Source organism: Pungitius pungitius, chromosome 1 (genome assembly GCF_949316345.1).
Source record: "Pungitius pungitius chromosome 1, fPunPun2.1, whole genome shotgun sequence".
NCBI lineage: Eukaryota > Metazoa > Chordata > Actinopteri > Perciformes > Gasterosteidae > Pungitius > Pungitius pungitius.
Genome location: NC_084900.1, coordinates 31882698 through 31899917, shown reverse-complemented (window position 1 = coordinate 31899917; position 17220 = coordinate 31882698). Strand labels below are relative to the sequence as shown.

The 17220-nt window shown below is 41.0% G+C and overlaps 2 protein-coding genes across 3 annotated transcripts; one reads left to right on the top strand and one right to left on the bottom strand.

The window, feature by feature from the left end:
- Positions 1-7341: 7341 nt before the first annotated feature.
- Positions 7342-9468, bottom strand: tmem81 (transmembrane protein 81). 2 transcript variants are annotated; one of them, XM_037480416.2, is made up of 5 exons: positions 9252-9468; positions 8893-9038; positions 8462-8577; positions 7810-7982; positions 7342-7542 (listed from the first exon to the last, which is right to left on the bottom strand). In XM_037480416.2, exons 1-5 carry the CDS (start codon positions 9462-9464, stop codon positions 7399-7401), a joined length of 792 nt encoding a protein of 263 aa, XP_037336313.2. In that variant the 5' UTR covers positions 9465-9468; the 3' UTR covers positions 7342-7398. The 2 variants fall into 2 exon arrangements, with proteins under 2 accessions (XP_037336313.2, XP_037336314.2); XM_037480417.2 differs by having other exon boundaries at positions 7443-7542; positions 7805-7982.
- Positions 9469-12117: 2649 nt separating this feature from the next.
- LOC119223817 (ras-related protein Rab-7L1-like) lies at positions 12118-15106 on the top strand. Its single transcript, XM_037481281.2, has 5 exons — positions 12118-12622; positions 13101-13172; positions 13250-13431; positions 13939-14060; positions 14771-15106. The coding sequence occupies exons 1-5, from the start codon at positions 12505-12507 to the stop codon at positions 14889-14891; spliced, it is 615 nt and encodes a 204-aa protein (XP_037337178.1). The 5' UTR covers positions 12118-12504; the 3' UTR covers positions 14892-15106.
- Positions 15107-17220: the final 2114 nt, after the last annotated feature.

The window sequence follows — 17220 nt, the reverse complement described above, 5'->3', positions numbered from 1 at the left end:
ACAGTGTGCATTGCTTATTGTGCGGTGTCAGAAGACATGTAGATTGTTCAATGACACAAGGACTTGAAAACAGTTGTAGATTACAAAATGTGTTCAATGGAATGCTTCAAGACTTGAAAATATCAGCACTGAAACGGCAACATAGCACGGACACGTTGTTTGTGTGACACACGGAGCCAAAACCCGAATGTTTGAATGAAACCACTTTAGTAACACCAATACACTGGTGAAGAGAGAGAGCAGGTAATTGGACACAGGGGGGAACAATTGGGGACCAGGCATCACAAAGGAGGAGAAAACACACCAAGGGAGGAAGTGAAGCCAACCCAGGGACACGAGAGGTAGGCAAAGGCCAAACGAGACAAGGGCCAACCAAACGCAGTGACACCAAGTCAATTGAGAGATTCTTCTTGAACGTTACGTGGTATAAAAACAACAGCAATATTGTTTGAAAAGGCGACTGGGAGCTTTGGCGAAAGCATAGCGACTTTGGTTCCCTCTAGGGAACAAAGACTAAATAGCTGTCTCACCTTGTCTGTCAAGATAAAACCTTCTTAACTATTCTAACTACAGTGTAAACTGATAGTGATTTTTTTTTGTACGCCAGGATTTGCTGTTTTGGCGTTACCCGTAAACTAAAGGGGCGTGCTGACTGCTTCCTGTTGTAATGATGGATAAGTACCTCATAAAAGCCCACTTCAAAAGGCCCTGACTACCCCTTTAATCAATGAGCTTTCTTTGCCTTTAGTGATGAAATCTTTTCTATGTAGCCTAGTATCACAAATTAAAAAGAAGCAGAACTGAAGGACATCAATCACATGAATAGATGAATGAAACAAATGCACAAAAGAAGTGAAAGATTACACGGTTGTGTGGTCCTTTAAATCTCGGTCACTAAAGCATAGAGTTGAATTTGAGAGGCAGACAAAGGAAGAAGCTGGGCCAGAGAAAGGGATCTTTAACCAATCAAATTGGTCTTTGAGAGCGATATTTCTGTCCGTAAAACTCTCGTTACAGATTCCTTATCCGTTTAGAGCAACAAAATGGAGATCCAGTCATACTTGCCAGTTGCCGCTGTTGCTCCCCGAATTAGCCAATCGGCTTCTAAGCCAAAACAGGGAGCACCATGCATAAGGAATGAGCCCAAAGTACACTGAGAATATAATCTCAAATCCTGTGCTGAAACAAAATGAGTTCTGAACTAAAAAAGGGACAGAGCTTGGCCAGCAGTACACTTTGTAACATAATTGATGTCGAAGGAGTCGTGTTCAAATGAAGCTCCTTGAGGTGAGAGTTGGCTGTGATTGGTGTGCGCTCAACTGGAAGCCGGGATTCAATCGGCTTCGGTGTCCTGCACGAACTAACGAGGTACTTAATTATTCATTTTTATAATACAAATGTTAGACCTAAAGGGAAATGTATTCGATGTGTCCTATTGTCAGGAGACACACAAACACACGCGCATTCAAACGGCAGCTCTTACTACTTCCAGAATATAAATGTCATTGAAGGTAAACTTGCTCTGTCGTCTCTGCGGGACACACACGCATAGACCCCCCCCCCCCCTGTGACTGTCTCCAATTACTGACCAGGTGAACCTTGGCAGGTCTTCTAGAAAAGGTCAATCATCGTGTGTGTGTGTGTGTGTGTGTGTGTGTGTGTGTGTGTGTGTGTGTGTGTGTGTGTGTGTGTGTGTGTGTGTGTGTGTGTGTGTGCGTTTTTGCACCGTGCACTCAATCCTCTATTGTGTTGCCTTTCATTTTATCTTGGTTGTAGGAATTCAGCTGGTACATTTATTTCATTTATTTTATTTCTCTGAGATTTGGAAGGAAAGAAGTAGCGCAGCCTCAGACACCTGCTGCTTTTTGCTTTGTATATTTTCCCTGTCTTCACTATTTGGCAAAGATCTTGCAACCTGACAGTGTGAATTGCATCATCCAGCTGACTTTAGACTAGATAGTTTATTGGGATTTAAGGACAGATGGCCTCATGGCAGCCTCAAACTGGGCTTAACAGATCCAAACTGAAAAAATGGGTGGGTGCTCTTGGAGTTTCTTTGTACATTTTGGCAGTATGACAGCAACTCTCCTGTTTGTTGTGACCTTGTGTGTCATCGCGGTGAAATGAGGCCCTGGAGGCACAGGATTCACGCCCGATTCACGCCTAACACGAGCTTCCGATTTCAGAAGATATGGATAACTACTGATGTGTCTTGTAATGACTACTAATGTTATGCAAAATTTGTGGAACGGAATTGCTGAAAAGCTGGATGGGGATGTGAGACGGTGGAACCAGAAATTGAGCCACTTTAGCCTGATAGACGGTCGACACGTTGAGCAAGAATCCGATAGCGAATTCTGTTCATCACTAACTCTATGCCGCAGAATAATACTATCTTCCTTAACTCTACGTCAATTTGCCTTGACCGATCTTCTACTCATCCTGTTAGCAGAATAAATCATCCCAGTTGCCTAGCAATTCTCTGCAACCTGTTTCAGATTACCTCACTAATGCATTGGATGAAGAGCAGACCAACATTACAACCCCCCCCCCCCCGGTCAGGATAACAAAACCCCCCTGTGCAAAGCCTCCCTGATACCATCTTGCAGGCCGGTTGAAAGGAAACATGTCACACCTTGGGGACACCCTCAACAAGTTTCTCACACAGGAAAAAATGGAAAATCTGGCAAATCCACTTTCAGATTGAGAGAAGGACAATGCATGCTGGAGTAGGTTCACTCATTCACCCACACACAAACATACACACACACACATGCTCACAGTTGTTTTGGATATACATTTTACAAGTTATACTGTATATAAACTTCTTTTTGAACGTATGTTGACAATTCGGCAACAGTATCAGACAAACTTATACAAATCTAGACAAGCTTCGAACTTTTTTCTTCGAGCCTTTGGCAATGTGAGTCCAGACATCAGAGAGGAGGCAGGACACAGTGGGGAACCCGAGTCTTTTGCTAACTTCTCGAGAGGAGCCTTTGGCAAGGACCCTGAGCGTGAAAGCCAATCTCTCGGCAAACACAAACTGGAGCGTAGTGGATGGCTTGTCGATCGAAGAAATGCACGCTAGTGATGCAGCAAATCCTCAAACTGGCTGCTGCACAATCCGCCTGTATTCTCCCTCCTCTGGTTCGGTTCCGTGGAGAGGCGGCGCATACCTCCGACCCACTGGGTTTTGTCTTTTTCTCCTCAGGAGATAGGTACGGGAGCTCCTCGTCATAATTCTAGCTTGTCAACATGGTCATTTCCCTAAATATCTAAGCAACGCAATACGCAGACGACTTGAAACGCATAGGAATATTATGGTAGCAGTTCAGATTTAAACTATCTTGGCGATGTATTCCGTTTGTGACATAAAAAAAAATGGTGTACTTACACACAACAGAGAAAGGGTGTTTCATAGAAATGTCAACGCTACTCGGGCCTCGGGTACTAGAGAGAAGAGGACAGCAGCAACACCAACAAACAATGGATGCAGTAGAAAAGGTTAAGAGCCCCAATATTTGATGGGTATATTTTCTTCGAGTAAAAAAAAAACCTTTTCCTTTTATTTGTTAAAAGTTGTGATCGTATAGAATCTCTTTACTATGACTATAACTAATGTTGGTACTTCCGCATTGGGGACAATTTTAGATCCACAGGTTGCCGCCTCTTCAGAAAAGTTTTTAAAAATTGGATGACAGACAGAATAATAAAGGCCCAACAGAAGAGGAGCAATGCCTCTGCACATAATCTGTCATCTTACAGCTGGGCTCATGCTAGAGGGGCTGCTGTAAAACTAGAGATTTATAGATATTTATAGATATTTATAGATATTTCCATGCCCACCAAAAGATCTCTTTGTGCAAACCACTTTATGCCCCAGTCCTGAATAAATTATCATTCAAGTAGGGGAACCTGATTATAGCCTTCTGCAGTTTTTTAATTCCACTCTTTAATTTGAAGTTCTGAACTCGGAAATCATTTAATGTCGTTAAATGAGAACCAATTCATTTTAATCCACAGGACTTCCAGAACATGCCGGCGGCTTTGTTGTGCGACATCTGGCTCAAACTGCGGTGCCGACAAATCAGGGATGATGTCTGTGGGCTGCTTGGACAAAGACAGTTGGAATTTGTCATGACAGAAAGCTCCAAACGAGGGGAGGAGATAGGTGTGTCCACCCTGCTGGTCATGTTCCCATCGCTGCTAATCAGATCTGCAGCACATAAATACGTGGGACCACTGCAGAGGCATCTGTCCTCTGAAAGAATGAACGCCGCCCCGTGCAACCTTTAACACGAAGGACCAAAGCTAGATGTTCGTTGGTCTCTAGTCGAGTGGGAAAAAAGGACTTGAACTTGAACTTTTATATATATATATCTGTAGCTCTTTTAACAGCGCTTACAATGTATTTATTTTTGCTTCAAACTTTAATCACTTCATCCTACTTGTTTTTGCTGTTGTTTTTCAAAAATTCCCAATTGACCATTGGTAAATAGCATTTATTGGGATTTTAGTGTGATCACTGTTGTCCCTTGTCCTATTGAATAAATCGTTCTAATGAGATGGCAGCGTAGAAATGTTCTTAAAGAGTCGAATTTGCTTCTTTTATTACGTATCAATAACACTGTATAGTGGTGAAAATATGCCTTATAATTGTACTTAACTATGGTAAATGAATTAATCAATACTTCTAACTATAGCTTCTTAGAATATGGCTCAAGAGAGGCAGCAAACAATGATGTTGATTATGAATGATCCAGACTTTTTCTAAGATAGTAAACATCTAAAGGTCACTCGCAACACAGCCTGACATTTATTTCACTTTACATTTTAATTTCAGGAAACTGAGAACAACAGGGTGGCAACAGTTGGGTGATCTCATCTCTCCAGTGATCACGGTTCTTCCAAACATCTAACATCCAAGCTCTTTTCTCTCAACGCCACTCGGGATCTTTTTGTTGGCGACGTTTGTTGTGGAGACATCATCGTGTGTTGATTCAATGGCAGTATAATGTGTGGTTCTGTGGAGCGGTAATTAAATTGTTTGTGCAGCGAACACTGGGAAAACAGTTACATCTTGCAGGCTGATGTTGTAAATAAGGACATGGAGGGAAATGACGCTCTTTGGTTTTCAATGGGACACGTTCCACGAGGAAATGAATGAATTACTGTAAGCATATCATCGTAATTGCATTTGCGTTATTTCCCCTGAGCCCCTCGTTTGCCTCCGCTCTTCCCAAAACAGCACAAATAAAGACGCTCATTACAGACAAAGACATCTCTCCTGATTACCTTTCTCCCTCTCTGCGTCAGTTTGTAAGCAACATCTTTTGATATTGTGACCTTTCCTAAAACTGGCTCAGATATTAAGGTTATTTAACAATCAGCAATAGTATGGAAACTCTTTTAGTTTTAGACGTGAAGGTCAGTTAAATGTACTGAAGTGTCAGTAAAAAAAAAAACCCACCTATATGCAGAACAGTATCACGGTGGCGTTATTATTAATGCAATTTTAACGATTTGATTCACAATTTTTGGGTTGTTTTATCAGTTAATCATGAACCCGATAGTGTTGGTGCAGCAATTCAAGCTCTTATTAAGTCACCAAAGGTGTCGTGGTCTGAGCCGGTGCCCCCCCCACCAATTGACCCGCACAGCTGGAAGGCAGTTCAGTAATCAAGCTCCAGGCTTCATATTCTCCGGCCTGCTTACGACAGTCGTGCCCCCCTGGTTCTCTACAGATAAAGGCTGTTGAACCTTTTTCTGCTGTGTTCTGCTCTTGGGTCCAGCACCACAACCAACATGACGAAAAGTTGCAACAAAACAAGTGTGGTTAGACAGCACTCTCCGTCTGAGTTAACAGGTGTGTTCTCAGTTCTTCACACTGTCCCCGGAAGCCTTTATTTGTCACATTCAACATCACGAGTGACAGAAAACAGGGTTTGTATAACCGTGAAGATGTGATGTCACTTGCCTGCTTTGGGGGATTTGTTACTTGTCCGGTTACCAGAGCCGATGGCTGTTGGAACAGTGTACCGAGACTGATTTCATTTCATTTGTGTTAATGTTTACCTCAGATATTTAAATATTCTTAACTATAGTTAATTGTCCACTTAAAAGCCTTTTTCAAACCTCTCAACGGCATTGAGTGCATCTACCTTTTTGACCAAATAATTAAACTGCAGCTATTCATTCTGAAGTCATTTTTGTGTGAAGATGATGAGTGATCTTGTCGGCCTTAGGTTTGAGTACGGTTCAAAAACACCTCGAGGACGGTCTTCTTCACTTGCATTCAGGGATATTTATATGGTCACAAATATATCTCTGAATGCAAGTGAATGGGACAGTGTGTATTAGTATTCCCCTACAGACCTTTTCAAAAATACTGCTGTGCAAATGTTTTCTTTATTAAATCTTTATTTTGCTAATTATGACAATGTTAGTGGTACTTGACACCACTCTTAGAATTGAAGAGTTGCCTCTCCATTCTGCCGTTTTGGCCATGAACAATTTGAGATGCATCATCTGAATTTTGAGAGGATCCTTTCCCTCCCCCCTGGCTCGTGCAGCGTGGCCACGGTGGAGAAATTGAATGAAGACTCTCATCTCTGACGTCACACTGTGCCTCAGAACTTTACTAATGAGGCAACGCTGCCATCTGCCTGCACAGAGCTAGAAAAACAACCTGACACACAATCCTGACTCCTGACATCAGTTGGAATGTTTTCATGTCACTCATTTCCCTTGTTTGTTTTCTGGTTAATAACCTGGTCAACCACAGGTCATTTTGTTTTTCTTGATTTGATATATCCTCAGGACTGATGGGTCATCCTCTCCTCTCAGGTTGGCACCACAAGTTTGGGTGGGGCAACTTCCAATTATATATTATCTTTTAAACCTTTATTTATTCAGGTTTATTTTACTTTGAATTTGAAATTCAAAATTTATTTATCATCAACCAATAAATTAGCACTTTTGAGTAACGGGATATTCAGTAGTTAAAAAGTCCTTAGTTTCCTAATTTTCATGAAATAATCTAGTTTGTTGTTAATTATTCATATACTATAATATAAAATATCACCCTTAGCAATTCTTGAATATTTTTCTTTCAATGCTAATTGCTGTGTTCACTGGCTTGTCTATTAGGCCTAAAATGTAAAAAAAGCAAAGTTTTTTGTCAAACAACTGCCTCCTGCAGCCGAAAAATGACTCCACACAAGCAGTGAAACCAAAAAGAACAGTAAACATGACCGCTAAATAATGAGCTGAAACACCTTGTGTGCCACATAAAGCTGAGGGGAGCTCAAGATGGAGTCAAAAATTCTCTGGAGGTTTTAGCACTATGTGTTTTTTTTATTATTCCCAAGAAAATTGATTGTAGCCATGTAGAGTTTATCGCTTAACTGCATTATTTGACTGGTACTTGTTGTCGTTTTCCGCATTTCTGTCCAAATACTCCAAATTTCTGACTGCCAAGTAGAGGCCGGCCAGCAGGATTCCAACAGCTAGGCTGGACAAGCTCAAGGTGATCACCATCTGTGTGAGCAGGCAGAGCAAATTCACTGCTGATGAAAGCCATCAATCATTTTAGTGCCACCCATGAAAATACCTTCTAAACAATGACATGTAAATCAATACATTTAGTTCAGGATCTGGAAGTTACATAAGATGGGTTTTGTAACTATTGACATGTCATAGATGACATTTCTAAGCAAGTAATACAAATAAAACCAACACATTTACCCACATAACAATAATTAATCATTGCATGCCCCAACAGATGACCTCTTAAACAAACCGTACTGTGTAGATTTGGTGTGACGCGGTGTCATTCTGCTGCTTTCCAGTGGACTCCCACCGGGCCTGAGAGCTTTCATGGTTCAGATTGAGAACCCTGGCGGGCAAGACCCGGATCCCCCAGCAAGCCCTCTTCACCCTGCGCAGAGTGACGTCCTGCACGGTGCAACAATAAGTACCTGGAAACGACAGGCCGACTGGCACTTTAGCTGATCCGGAGTCATTTATAGAGGTGCGGTCATGGCGTTGTTCAAATTGTATCACTGCTTCTACAATCTAATTGTGAAAATGTTAATTATTTCTTTTTTGTCAAGAATAATTCGATTGCCGCTTATCGTTGGCAAGTAAAGGCAATAGATTTTTTTTAATTCTTATTACAATAACAACTTAATGGCGTCTTGAATAAGGGGCAAATTGTAAACAACTCAACTGTTCAACTCAAATTGTTCAAAAGGAAGAGTCAAATCAAGACAGCACTGAGGGGTGGGGGAGGAATGGGGGGGGGGGGCGTCACTTGGGAAACCCAAAAGGGCCACAACGAGGTCGGCCTCCCATCGTTTGTCAAATACTTTTAAGTAACGGTTGAGTAACTTTACATACTTTACACACTTTACACGTGTGTGTGTGTGTGTGTGTGTGTGTGTGTGTGTGTGTTCACCTGCGTCCTCCTCCCTGACGGGGTTGAGGATCACTCGATCCAGTAGAGGAGCATCCCAGCGGATGAACAGAGAGTCATCAGAGGTGATTATTCCTCGGGTGTAACGCCACGACAACCTGAGCCAACATCAAGGAAACATCACACGTACAAGTATTGCCCTCCGTCAACAGCTCCAATGACAGCTTGTTCTTCCTCTTAAAGATGACACACCCTACCTTCAGAAAAGTAATGGATCATTTAACAGACATGCCTGCTTTGAGTGGCAGAATGCAAGCTTTCAAAAATAGTTTTTACCTTTTGTTGGACTACTAAACTGAGCATTCTTCTTGGAAATGTCAAATCAGCTCTGTTATTTCAGGTATTGTATTGTATTGTATGGACAATAATAAACTATATTTTATTCTGCAATACTAAATCTCTTCCGTCCATACCTCCAAGAGAACCTCCCCATGGCCTTCATGACTTCCTCCAGACAGTCAAGCTCCACTCTCTGTCCTGACGTCACAGTCATGGTGCTGAGTCCACACCGCCACGACTGCAGACACTTTACCCTACGGACACGGCAATCCTGCGACACCTTCCATTGAGCAAAATACACACGCAGATGACAACCATTAGATCACTAAAACAAAAACAACAATGTTATAATCAAGTTTAAAATGAGTAAATAAAAAAAGAATTGAGCTCAGCACGATTAAAATTGAAAATGCACATAACGCAACCCAGGGCCACCGATACCGATATCTAACGGAAAAAGCAGTGTCACCTGTTTAAATCATCTCTGTCGTACCTCCGTTCCATCTTTGCTCGTCACTGCTTTCGTGGCTTTCTCGCCATCTTTCATCAGACAAACGGTTTGAGTTTTAACGCCCAGCCCACAGGTGGCGCTGCAGGGCGAGCTGTCAACGATCACCTCCACCTGCACGCTCTCCTCCTCCTTAACTGACGTCAGATGGTGGAGGAGCAGCAACAGGAGGCAAATCCTGACGGTCAAATGTTGCATCTTGCTGCCTGATGGGAAAATCTGTGGGACATAACAAAGCCTTCAGTTAAACCGCTCAAAGAACACGTTTGAGTCCTCTCGCTAAGTTGTCACTAAAAGTTTGATTATTTTTAGGATAGTTAATATTTATAGGCAAAATATGAAATAATGCTCTAAACCGTGTGACACTGCACTATGATGTTTCACCCACCCCTTAGAGGTCCAGTTTGCTCACCTTTTTCTGCCAAATTGTCAAAGAGTAAAAAGGATGACAAAATGATCCAAACTGTTGGCACTTTGTGTTGTTTTAAAAACTGGATATTGTGTCGTGACAACGAGAATTCCTGGCTGTGGGTTCCTTCCTTCAGTGACTAGGAAATAGGAAATAGAACAGGTGAATATTGTTTCATTCTTTGTCTAATTTAAGAGGATTAAACTGTGTTTGATAATCAATTTATGGAGAAGCTTTTTCAACAATGTTCAGTGCTAGAGAAGGAGTAAAGGCTTTTGCATTTATTTATTTCCTTTTTATATATTTATTTTTTGATGAAATGGAAACACGTAGGTGATTTGATCATTTTAAATGTAAAGTAAATCATTTTAGTTAATAACCTTAGTTTAATCATTTGTGCTGTAACCCCTTCCATTTGGAGCTCTGTTTGTGGTGTTGATTATAGAACACAAACCCTATTTCGTATCCACATATTAATTCACATTAAACTTATTGCAGGCTTTTTGAATTTTGCCACAGAAAACCGAACTGAAGTGCAAGACGTTTTGTTCTCTTTGGACGATGCTGCAGGTTGTATTGTGACCCCCAGGGGTCAGACAGATACCAGCCTGAGGCCCAGCACAACGTGCTGTACATTAAAACCATTGTAGCCTTCAGTTCATTCATGACTTTGTAAATTTAAAAAAAAATTAATAATATAAAATAAAATGATTAAACGTCTACATAACATCTACATTATAAATATCAAATATGATACAGTTGTATGCATATTTTATGAAATTGTAACTGCCTTAATGGATATTCTGTTTTTAAATGAAAGGTGGGCGCGAGCTGACCTCGGCTGACTTCACCCAGAACAGGTCGACAGACACAAATCTGTAGAACCCAGAGACAAGGAATAATGTATTATCTTTTTTTTGTTATTTATTAGAAATGGCCATTGTAAAAATATCTTGCATTAAGCCGGTCGGTTAAACTAATCAACACATTGAGATTTTCCGCCTCACATCACTGTAACTGTGAAGGAAATCTGAGTCTCCCTGTCTACATTATTATTCATGGTACCCATCGTGTAGGAAAAACTCTTTCTAATGAATATTAACTAGAACACCTACAAATACAACACAAGTCCGTTATTTTCAACTTGATGGTGAATAGAAATCGAATAACCAGTCTAGGAGTATGATTCTTGAAGTTCAGGAATCAGGAAACGTTTATTGCCATTAAAATAAAAATAGTGCAGCAGTAAGATAAAAATAAAAGTATAATAAAAGATATGCTATGGGTTAGTAGCTATGGGTTAGTAAGTAAGAAGAAATAAGGATAAACTTAGAAATAAAAATTAAGATAAAGTGCACCAGCTAAACTAAGTGACAAGTGAATGTGACAAAGTGAATGCACATGGGAGTCAGTCAGGGGGGGCCCGGGCTCTGTTGATGAGCCCGACTGCCGAATGGAAGAAACTGTTTGTGTGGCGGGAGGTCTTAGTCCTGATGGACCTCATCGACTTTGGCAGGTTGAATATCTTCAGCTGCCTCAGGAAGAACCTCCTCTGCTGAGCCTTTTTGGTGATGGAGCTGATGTTCGGCTCCCACTTGAGGTCCTGGGTGATGATGGCGCCCAGGAAACAGAAGGAGTCCACAGTGGTGACGGGGGAGTCACACAAGGGGGGGGGAGGTGGGGCTGCGTTCTTCCTGAAGTCCACGACCATCTCCACAGTCTTTTTGTATGTCTCTTTTTTCACCATTCTTTTTTTGGTGTTTTCTGGTGCCATCATCAATGGACCTCTAATAACTTATTTTTAAATCCTGAATTTTTGTGTGTTATTTCTCTTTTTACGTTACATTATTACATTACATATCATTTATCCAAAGCGACTTACAATGCATTAGCAAACTCAGAGGAACAAGAAACAAGAAAGGGCCATTTTAGTACGACCTGTAACTGATACTTGTGAGAGGACTAACACACAAAAATACACAAACAGGGGAAAACCCACTCGATCAGCATCATTAAGATCACTCAAAGAGCATCAGAGGAACTGGAAATGTTCATGGGCCTAGAAACCGTGGCCTACTTAGCAGAATATGGGTGAAGTGAAGGTGGATGAATAGGTACACAGAAGAAGTGATGTCATCTGAGAACTTGCATGAAGAAGAAGAATAAAAAAGGAGGATTAGGAGTTGCAGGTTACCTCACAAAGGTGTAAGTGAGCGCATGCAGGCCGAGCTTTTGGATCAGCATGTAGCACCTGACTTTAATGCCAAGTATCCCGGAGTTTACGTTCAGTTAATGTTTGACTCGCTATTATTTGTGTCAACCATTGTTCCCTGACTGAAGCCGGTGCAGGGGAAGGAAGCAGCGTAAAGAGCTGTAGGGAGAATTTCATTTTACAACATTGGAGGGAAACAGTTACAGCCTTAGAATTACAACCTTAAATCCAAGAAGGCAATCTTCAACGCCAGAGTGTTCACGTGTTGTGGTTTTCCTGATCCACAAAGGCGTGTTTTATGACGCCTTTGTGGATCTATTTCTGGCCTTTGGCAGTTCGCTTCCTGAAAACAAAGCTTTAGACGCGAGGGCTGCGCAACACTCCTTGACAGTCCTCGTTGTTAACAGATTGGAAAAACTTGTACTGAATATACTTTTTTTTTTTTGGAGGATTCATTGAGTTCAGCTGAAGGCAAGTACAACCACTGCAAAGAAAAGCCAGGTGGGTTATTCTCATTTGAGTTAGAGAAGAAGAAAAAAATCAGCAGAGCTCACTTCCTGACGTGGGGTTTGAACATTGAGCCGTTGGCGCGTGATGTTGTCTGGCAGAGGAGAGTGATGAACGAGCACCTGCTGAAAATACTGATCGTTGGCGATGGAAATGTCGGGAAATCCTCCTTTGTGCATCGCTACGTCAACGGACAATTCAACAAGACCTACAAGATGACGATGGGAGGTGCGTCTGCTTTGGTTTCTCTAGTTTTCTGTAGTAAAACGGGACCGTACCTTACGCTTGGTTTGCAACGTGCGGGATTCGGTTTGGTGAATTAATATATTTGAGTTTTGGTAAACGCTTTGTCGGATAAATGGATAAATTTACAGTTTTTTATCAAACCCTCAAATAATTGTCCTTGTTCATTGAAGCTTTATTCACGTGATGTTTTGATGAAAACAACATGTTGCCAAAGATTAGAGCCTCCGTAAATGTTGTAATACATGCATAGTCATTCCCCTGAATTGTTTCAGTAAAGGCCTTTAGATTAAAAGTCCAGAAATTGGCAGTAAATGGACCTGTATTTTCTGTTTTTCTATTTTGAGCAACATTTGTGCCACTATTTTTCTTCAGTTCTGTTTCAACTGTTTCACTTCTCACTTCTTACCCCTCCCTTTCTCTACTATGCTTTCTCTAATATGTATTTTCTTTAATTCCCTAGTGGATTATTCTGTCAAGGTGCTGCTCTGGTCGGATAAAGAAAAAGTCACACTGCAAATATGGGACATCGCAGGTACTAAAATGGTTGGTTCAATGGAGGGACTGAGGGACGCATGGATGAATAACAGAAAGTCTTTGTCTTCCCTCCAGGCCAGGAACGTTTCATATCCATGAACAGGATCTATTATAAAGGCGCACTGGGCTGTGTTGTGATGTTTGACGTCACCAACTCGGCCAGCTTCCTCAGCTGTCGCCATTGGAAACAGGACCTTGACAACAAAGCCATGCTGCCCGACGGAAACTCCATCCCCTGCATCCTTCTGGCCAACAAGGTGAGTCAGCGCATTGGAGCAATGAATAATGCGTCAGAAACCCCTTCTTGCACAGAATTATTAAATGAGCAATGTCGTGTTGCTTGGTGGTTTGATACACAACCCATTTTGAGAGGTTTTGCATAATGACACGACTTTAAACGAGAGGTGATTTTATAGAATACTGTTAAAGACTGATATTTTTTTAGGTCAGTGTTTCTATGAAGGAACTCGTTCAACTACATTCATTGATCGACATTTCCTGAGACGAGACCTTTTTCTCATTGTTCTCCAGCATAACATGCCAAGGAGATAAGTGGAAAAAAAAGACAGAAATACCAAAAGAGATTAGAAGGGGAAATTTAATCAAAATCAAACAATGTCTCAATGTGTGTGTGCGTGTGTGTGTGTGTGGGGGGGGGGGGTTGTCTATGTGTAACTCAGAGAAATAATGGTCCTATTCCTACTTCTGTTAGGAACTAACTTTTTAATAGCAAAACGCATTAAAGCTTGTCTTTGTCTCTGCAGTGCGACCTAGCACAGCGCGTTGTTTCCGGAGACAGCATCGACCGCTTCAGTAAGGCCAACGGGTTCGTTAGTTGGATGGAGGTTTCGGTCAAAGAGAACAAGAACATTGGGGAGGCTATGAGGTAACTGCAGAACATATAGATTTGAGGTGACGCAGTGTGACTAAAGAGTATGTTTTAAGGAACTTGTCGTGTCAAGTAAGACTTGATATACTTTTGAACCAACAAGAAATCCACAACATAAATATGTACTTTTTTACCAACATAAAGAAGGGAGGGACTTAAAGAGACCGGCACTAGAAGGTGTGATGAATGCAGGTATTTTCAGACAGACGTTATTTATATTTACTATTATATGACACTTTTATCCAAAGCAACTTACAATATGTGCATTCAATCAAGGGGGAACAGAACCAGGTAATACAATCCAGCAGAAACCTGTTTCCCTCAAAAAGTGAGAAAAAATACAGTTTCTGTATAAGGCTTCTGAAAATGTCGCACTTCCCATATTTCATCATTCGTCATTTCCCTTTTTTTGAGAATGTGACTTTACACCTGTTCCATCAAAGCAACGTTTTAACCTAAAAATAATCAGGAAATTAGAATATGGCTTTACGGGGAAACTTTTGTGTAATTTTCAATGTGTGGATTTCCACCCAGAAACAAGAGGATGCTAAAGACCATGCCTCCACTTTTTGTTAGTGAGTACTGTACTTGACGTGTTTCTCGGTGTATCTCGAGGCCACTGAGAAAAACGCCTAAAAACAATTGGTTGATTGACGACACTCCTTAATATGAAATATATTAAAGTCACTGTATCTGTTATGTTTAAGGATATTAGTGCAGGAGATGTTGACGGCTCAGTCAGGTCTGGATCCCCTCCGACCTGGACCTCAAGAGAGCATTTACCCTCAACTGGACCCAGAGTGCAACAGAGGAAGGGGCTGCTGCTGAATCACAGCAAGAAGCACACAGTCAGGACCTGCTCATCATGTTTAGATCCTCCAGTTGTTTGAAGGGCCAATGAGCACAGCCTTCACTGTGGACAGAAGAAGCACATGGATGGCAATGTTGGGAGGTGCAGATTGGTAATGCTGCTAAGTGGGTCTGCATCTAAACTGGCTCAAAAGGAACTGACTAAAAACTTCAATCTGGGAAATGATTTCCAAATGTAGTGTGATTTTTTTTTTTTTGGGGGGGGGGGGTTGAATTAATTCTGGTAAGTATTGCTCCCCAAATCCCAGTGATCGTCACTCTGACAGAATGGGACAGGAAGGAGAGGGAGGTATGAATAAACATAAGGAGCAATGTGTGAGAACATGGTGTGTATTGGTTCAAGACAGCCACCACGTCACTTCCTCCAATAGGCTGACGCACATGGTGCGCATGGGGTTCCAATTCCCATACTCACATGCTATTTCTCATGCCTGTGTTCCGATGCATCGCAAAATGCTTAAAATTCCCGGCTTTCCTATTGCATCCGTCCAATTTTGCATTATGCCAGTGAGCATCCTTTTCAGGCTATTCTGACCCACAATCATCAGTCCTGCAAATATATAAGCAAGAGAGTCAAGTTCCAAAGTGCCATGTTATGACAAAGTTCCCATAGATTCATATTGCATGCAAAATTACTTTGTAAGTGCAACCACAGAGTAAGCAATTTTAAGTAAGTAACAAAGCTGTGGTGTCCATATATGGTTTTAGGCAAACGGTGTGCATGTGCTGCTGTGTTAGAGTACGTATGCATACTGCCTTGGAGAGCAGATGCACATCCTCACACACATGCTGTCGACATTCTGCTTTTCACGTCAACATGACCCTGTGATGGCAGTGACTTGTGGGGATACCCCCACCAGGCAAGGAGGGTTAAGAGCACATTCAAAGCGCTTTACATAAATTGTAAAAAGGTGAAGTCGAAAAATAACACATCTGAAAATACAATTATAAGGATAGAAAACCAGTACAATAGGACCACTCTAGGTAGTGATGATTCAAATCATCACAAATCGAAAAAGTAATTTTGCCTGATGCAAAAACCAATGATGGCAATGGATGACTTCACAAGTGGCCCAAACCTGTGGGACTCATCATGTTTAACTGAACATTTGACTGCAGGTTTGTACAGCTAATGCAGATGTTTGACAGCTGGATGGACAGACAAATGGACACAGCCAAAAACAAGGTCAAGCCCTAACCCACACTAGCAAGCTAGCAAACTAGAAAAATGCATTTCCTGCTGATAATGCTTTGGAATGCTAAAAGCTGAAATGAATTTCAGATAATTGCTCAAAATACAGAAATATTATAATACTAGCAGTACTTTTTTATACTAGTAAGAGTAGTAATATCAGTTGCAGTGTCACTAATTCTGGTAGAAATTGTATTTTTTAGTAAAAAGAAGAGTCATTTTAGTATTAAGAGCCGTTGAAATACTACTAGTAGTAGTATTATTAATGGTAATAGCAGTATCAGTTGTAGTAGTACTACAACTAGTGATATTAGTACTAGTTGTAGTACTTAAAAGTATTTAAGTAGTATTTAAAAGAGCAATAAGTATTTTTTTTAAACAGCTTTATTCTAAGCTGAGCATTGAGTTAAGTACAGATAATCATCGAGGTTTTTATTTAGAGTTTATGGAATTGGGTGAGGTGAGATGGGGGAGTAGGGAGACTGAGAATGTTTGTCTTTCAAATTAAAAGCAATTAATTAATAGGCCTCATCAAACATGACAAACTGTTGATCACTCATCAACACTGATTCACCAAACCTGTGACGTTCTATCTTAAGTCCTATAAAGATAGATTTGACTTATCCCTTACTCATCATCGCATTAATCCTTGTTACACAATAAGGAGAACAAACGTAACTATGCTTTTTGGCAGCAGAATTTTATATTGGTTTGACTTTGCCTTGTTGGGCCAACAAGGGCCATTAAACGTTGGATTGATGCTGCTGACTTACTTGAATAAACGACAGCCTACAATGAACTGCGTGGTCTAATGTTTAATGAACAATCTTAAAATAACAAATAAAAAAGTGATAGCCAAATCACAAGCCTGGAGACGAGCCGTCTGTACTGCGTCTGCACTTCTGAGATATGGCTTAAGGACGGTTAGTGTTTTGGTCCTTTATCTCTTATCACCATGTAGAAGCGCAAGCAAACACACAATTGCGTCATCAATTATAAAGGTGCACAAAAATAAGTGGCAATTAGGGAACCATACACGAGAGCTAAAAATAAAGAAAAAAATCTGAGAAGGGGAATTATGTTTTTACATATTTG

What these genes read in the sequence shown, in the direction of transcription:
- tmem81 (XM_037480416.2), bottom strand. Translation starts at nt 9,464, where the DNA reads ATGCAACATTTGACCGTCAGGATTTGCCTCCTGTTGCTGCTCCTCCAC. An exon ending in CGTCAGGGAGGAGGACGCAG is followed by an intron (nt 7,983 to 8,461) that starts GTGAACACACAC and finishes TGTCGTTTCCAG; the next exon opens with GTACTTATTGTTGCACCGTG. An exon ending in CGTCACACCAAATCTACACA is followed by an intron (nt 7,543 to 7,809) that starts GTACGGTTTGTT and finishes CTGCTCACACAG; the next exon opens with ATGGTGATCACCTTGAGCTT.
- LOC119223817 (XM_037481281.2), top strand. Translation starts at nt 12,505, where the DNA reads ATGAACGAGCACCTGCTGAAAATACTGATCGTTGGCGATGGAAATGTC. An exon ending in CTACAAGATGACGATGGGAG is followed by an intron (nt 12,623 to 13,100) that starts GTGCGTCTGCTT and finishes TTAATTCCCTAG; the next exon opens with TGGATTATTCTGTCAAGGTG. An exon ending in GCAAATATGGGACATCGCAG is followed by an intron (nt 13,173 to 13,249) that starts GTACTAAAATGG and finishes TCTTCCCTCCAG; the next exon opens with GCCAGGAACGTTTCATATCC.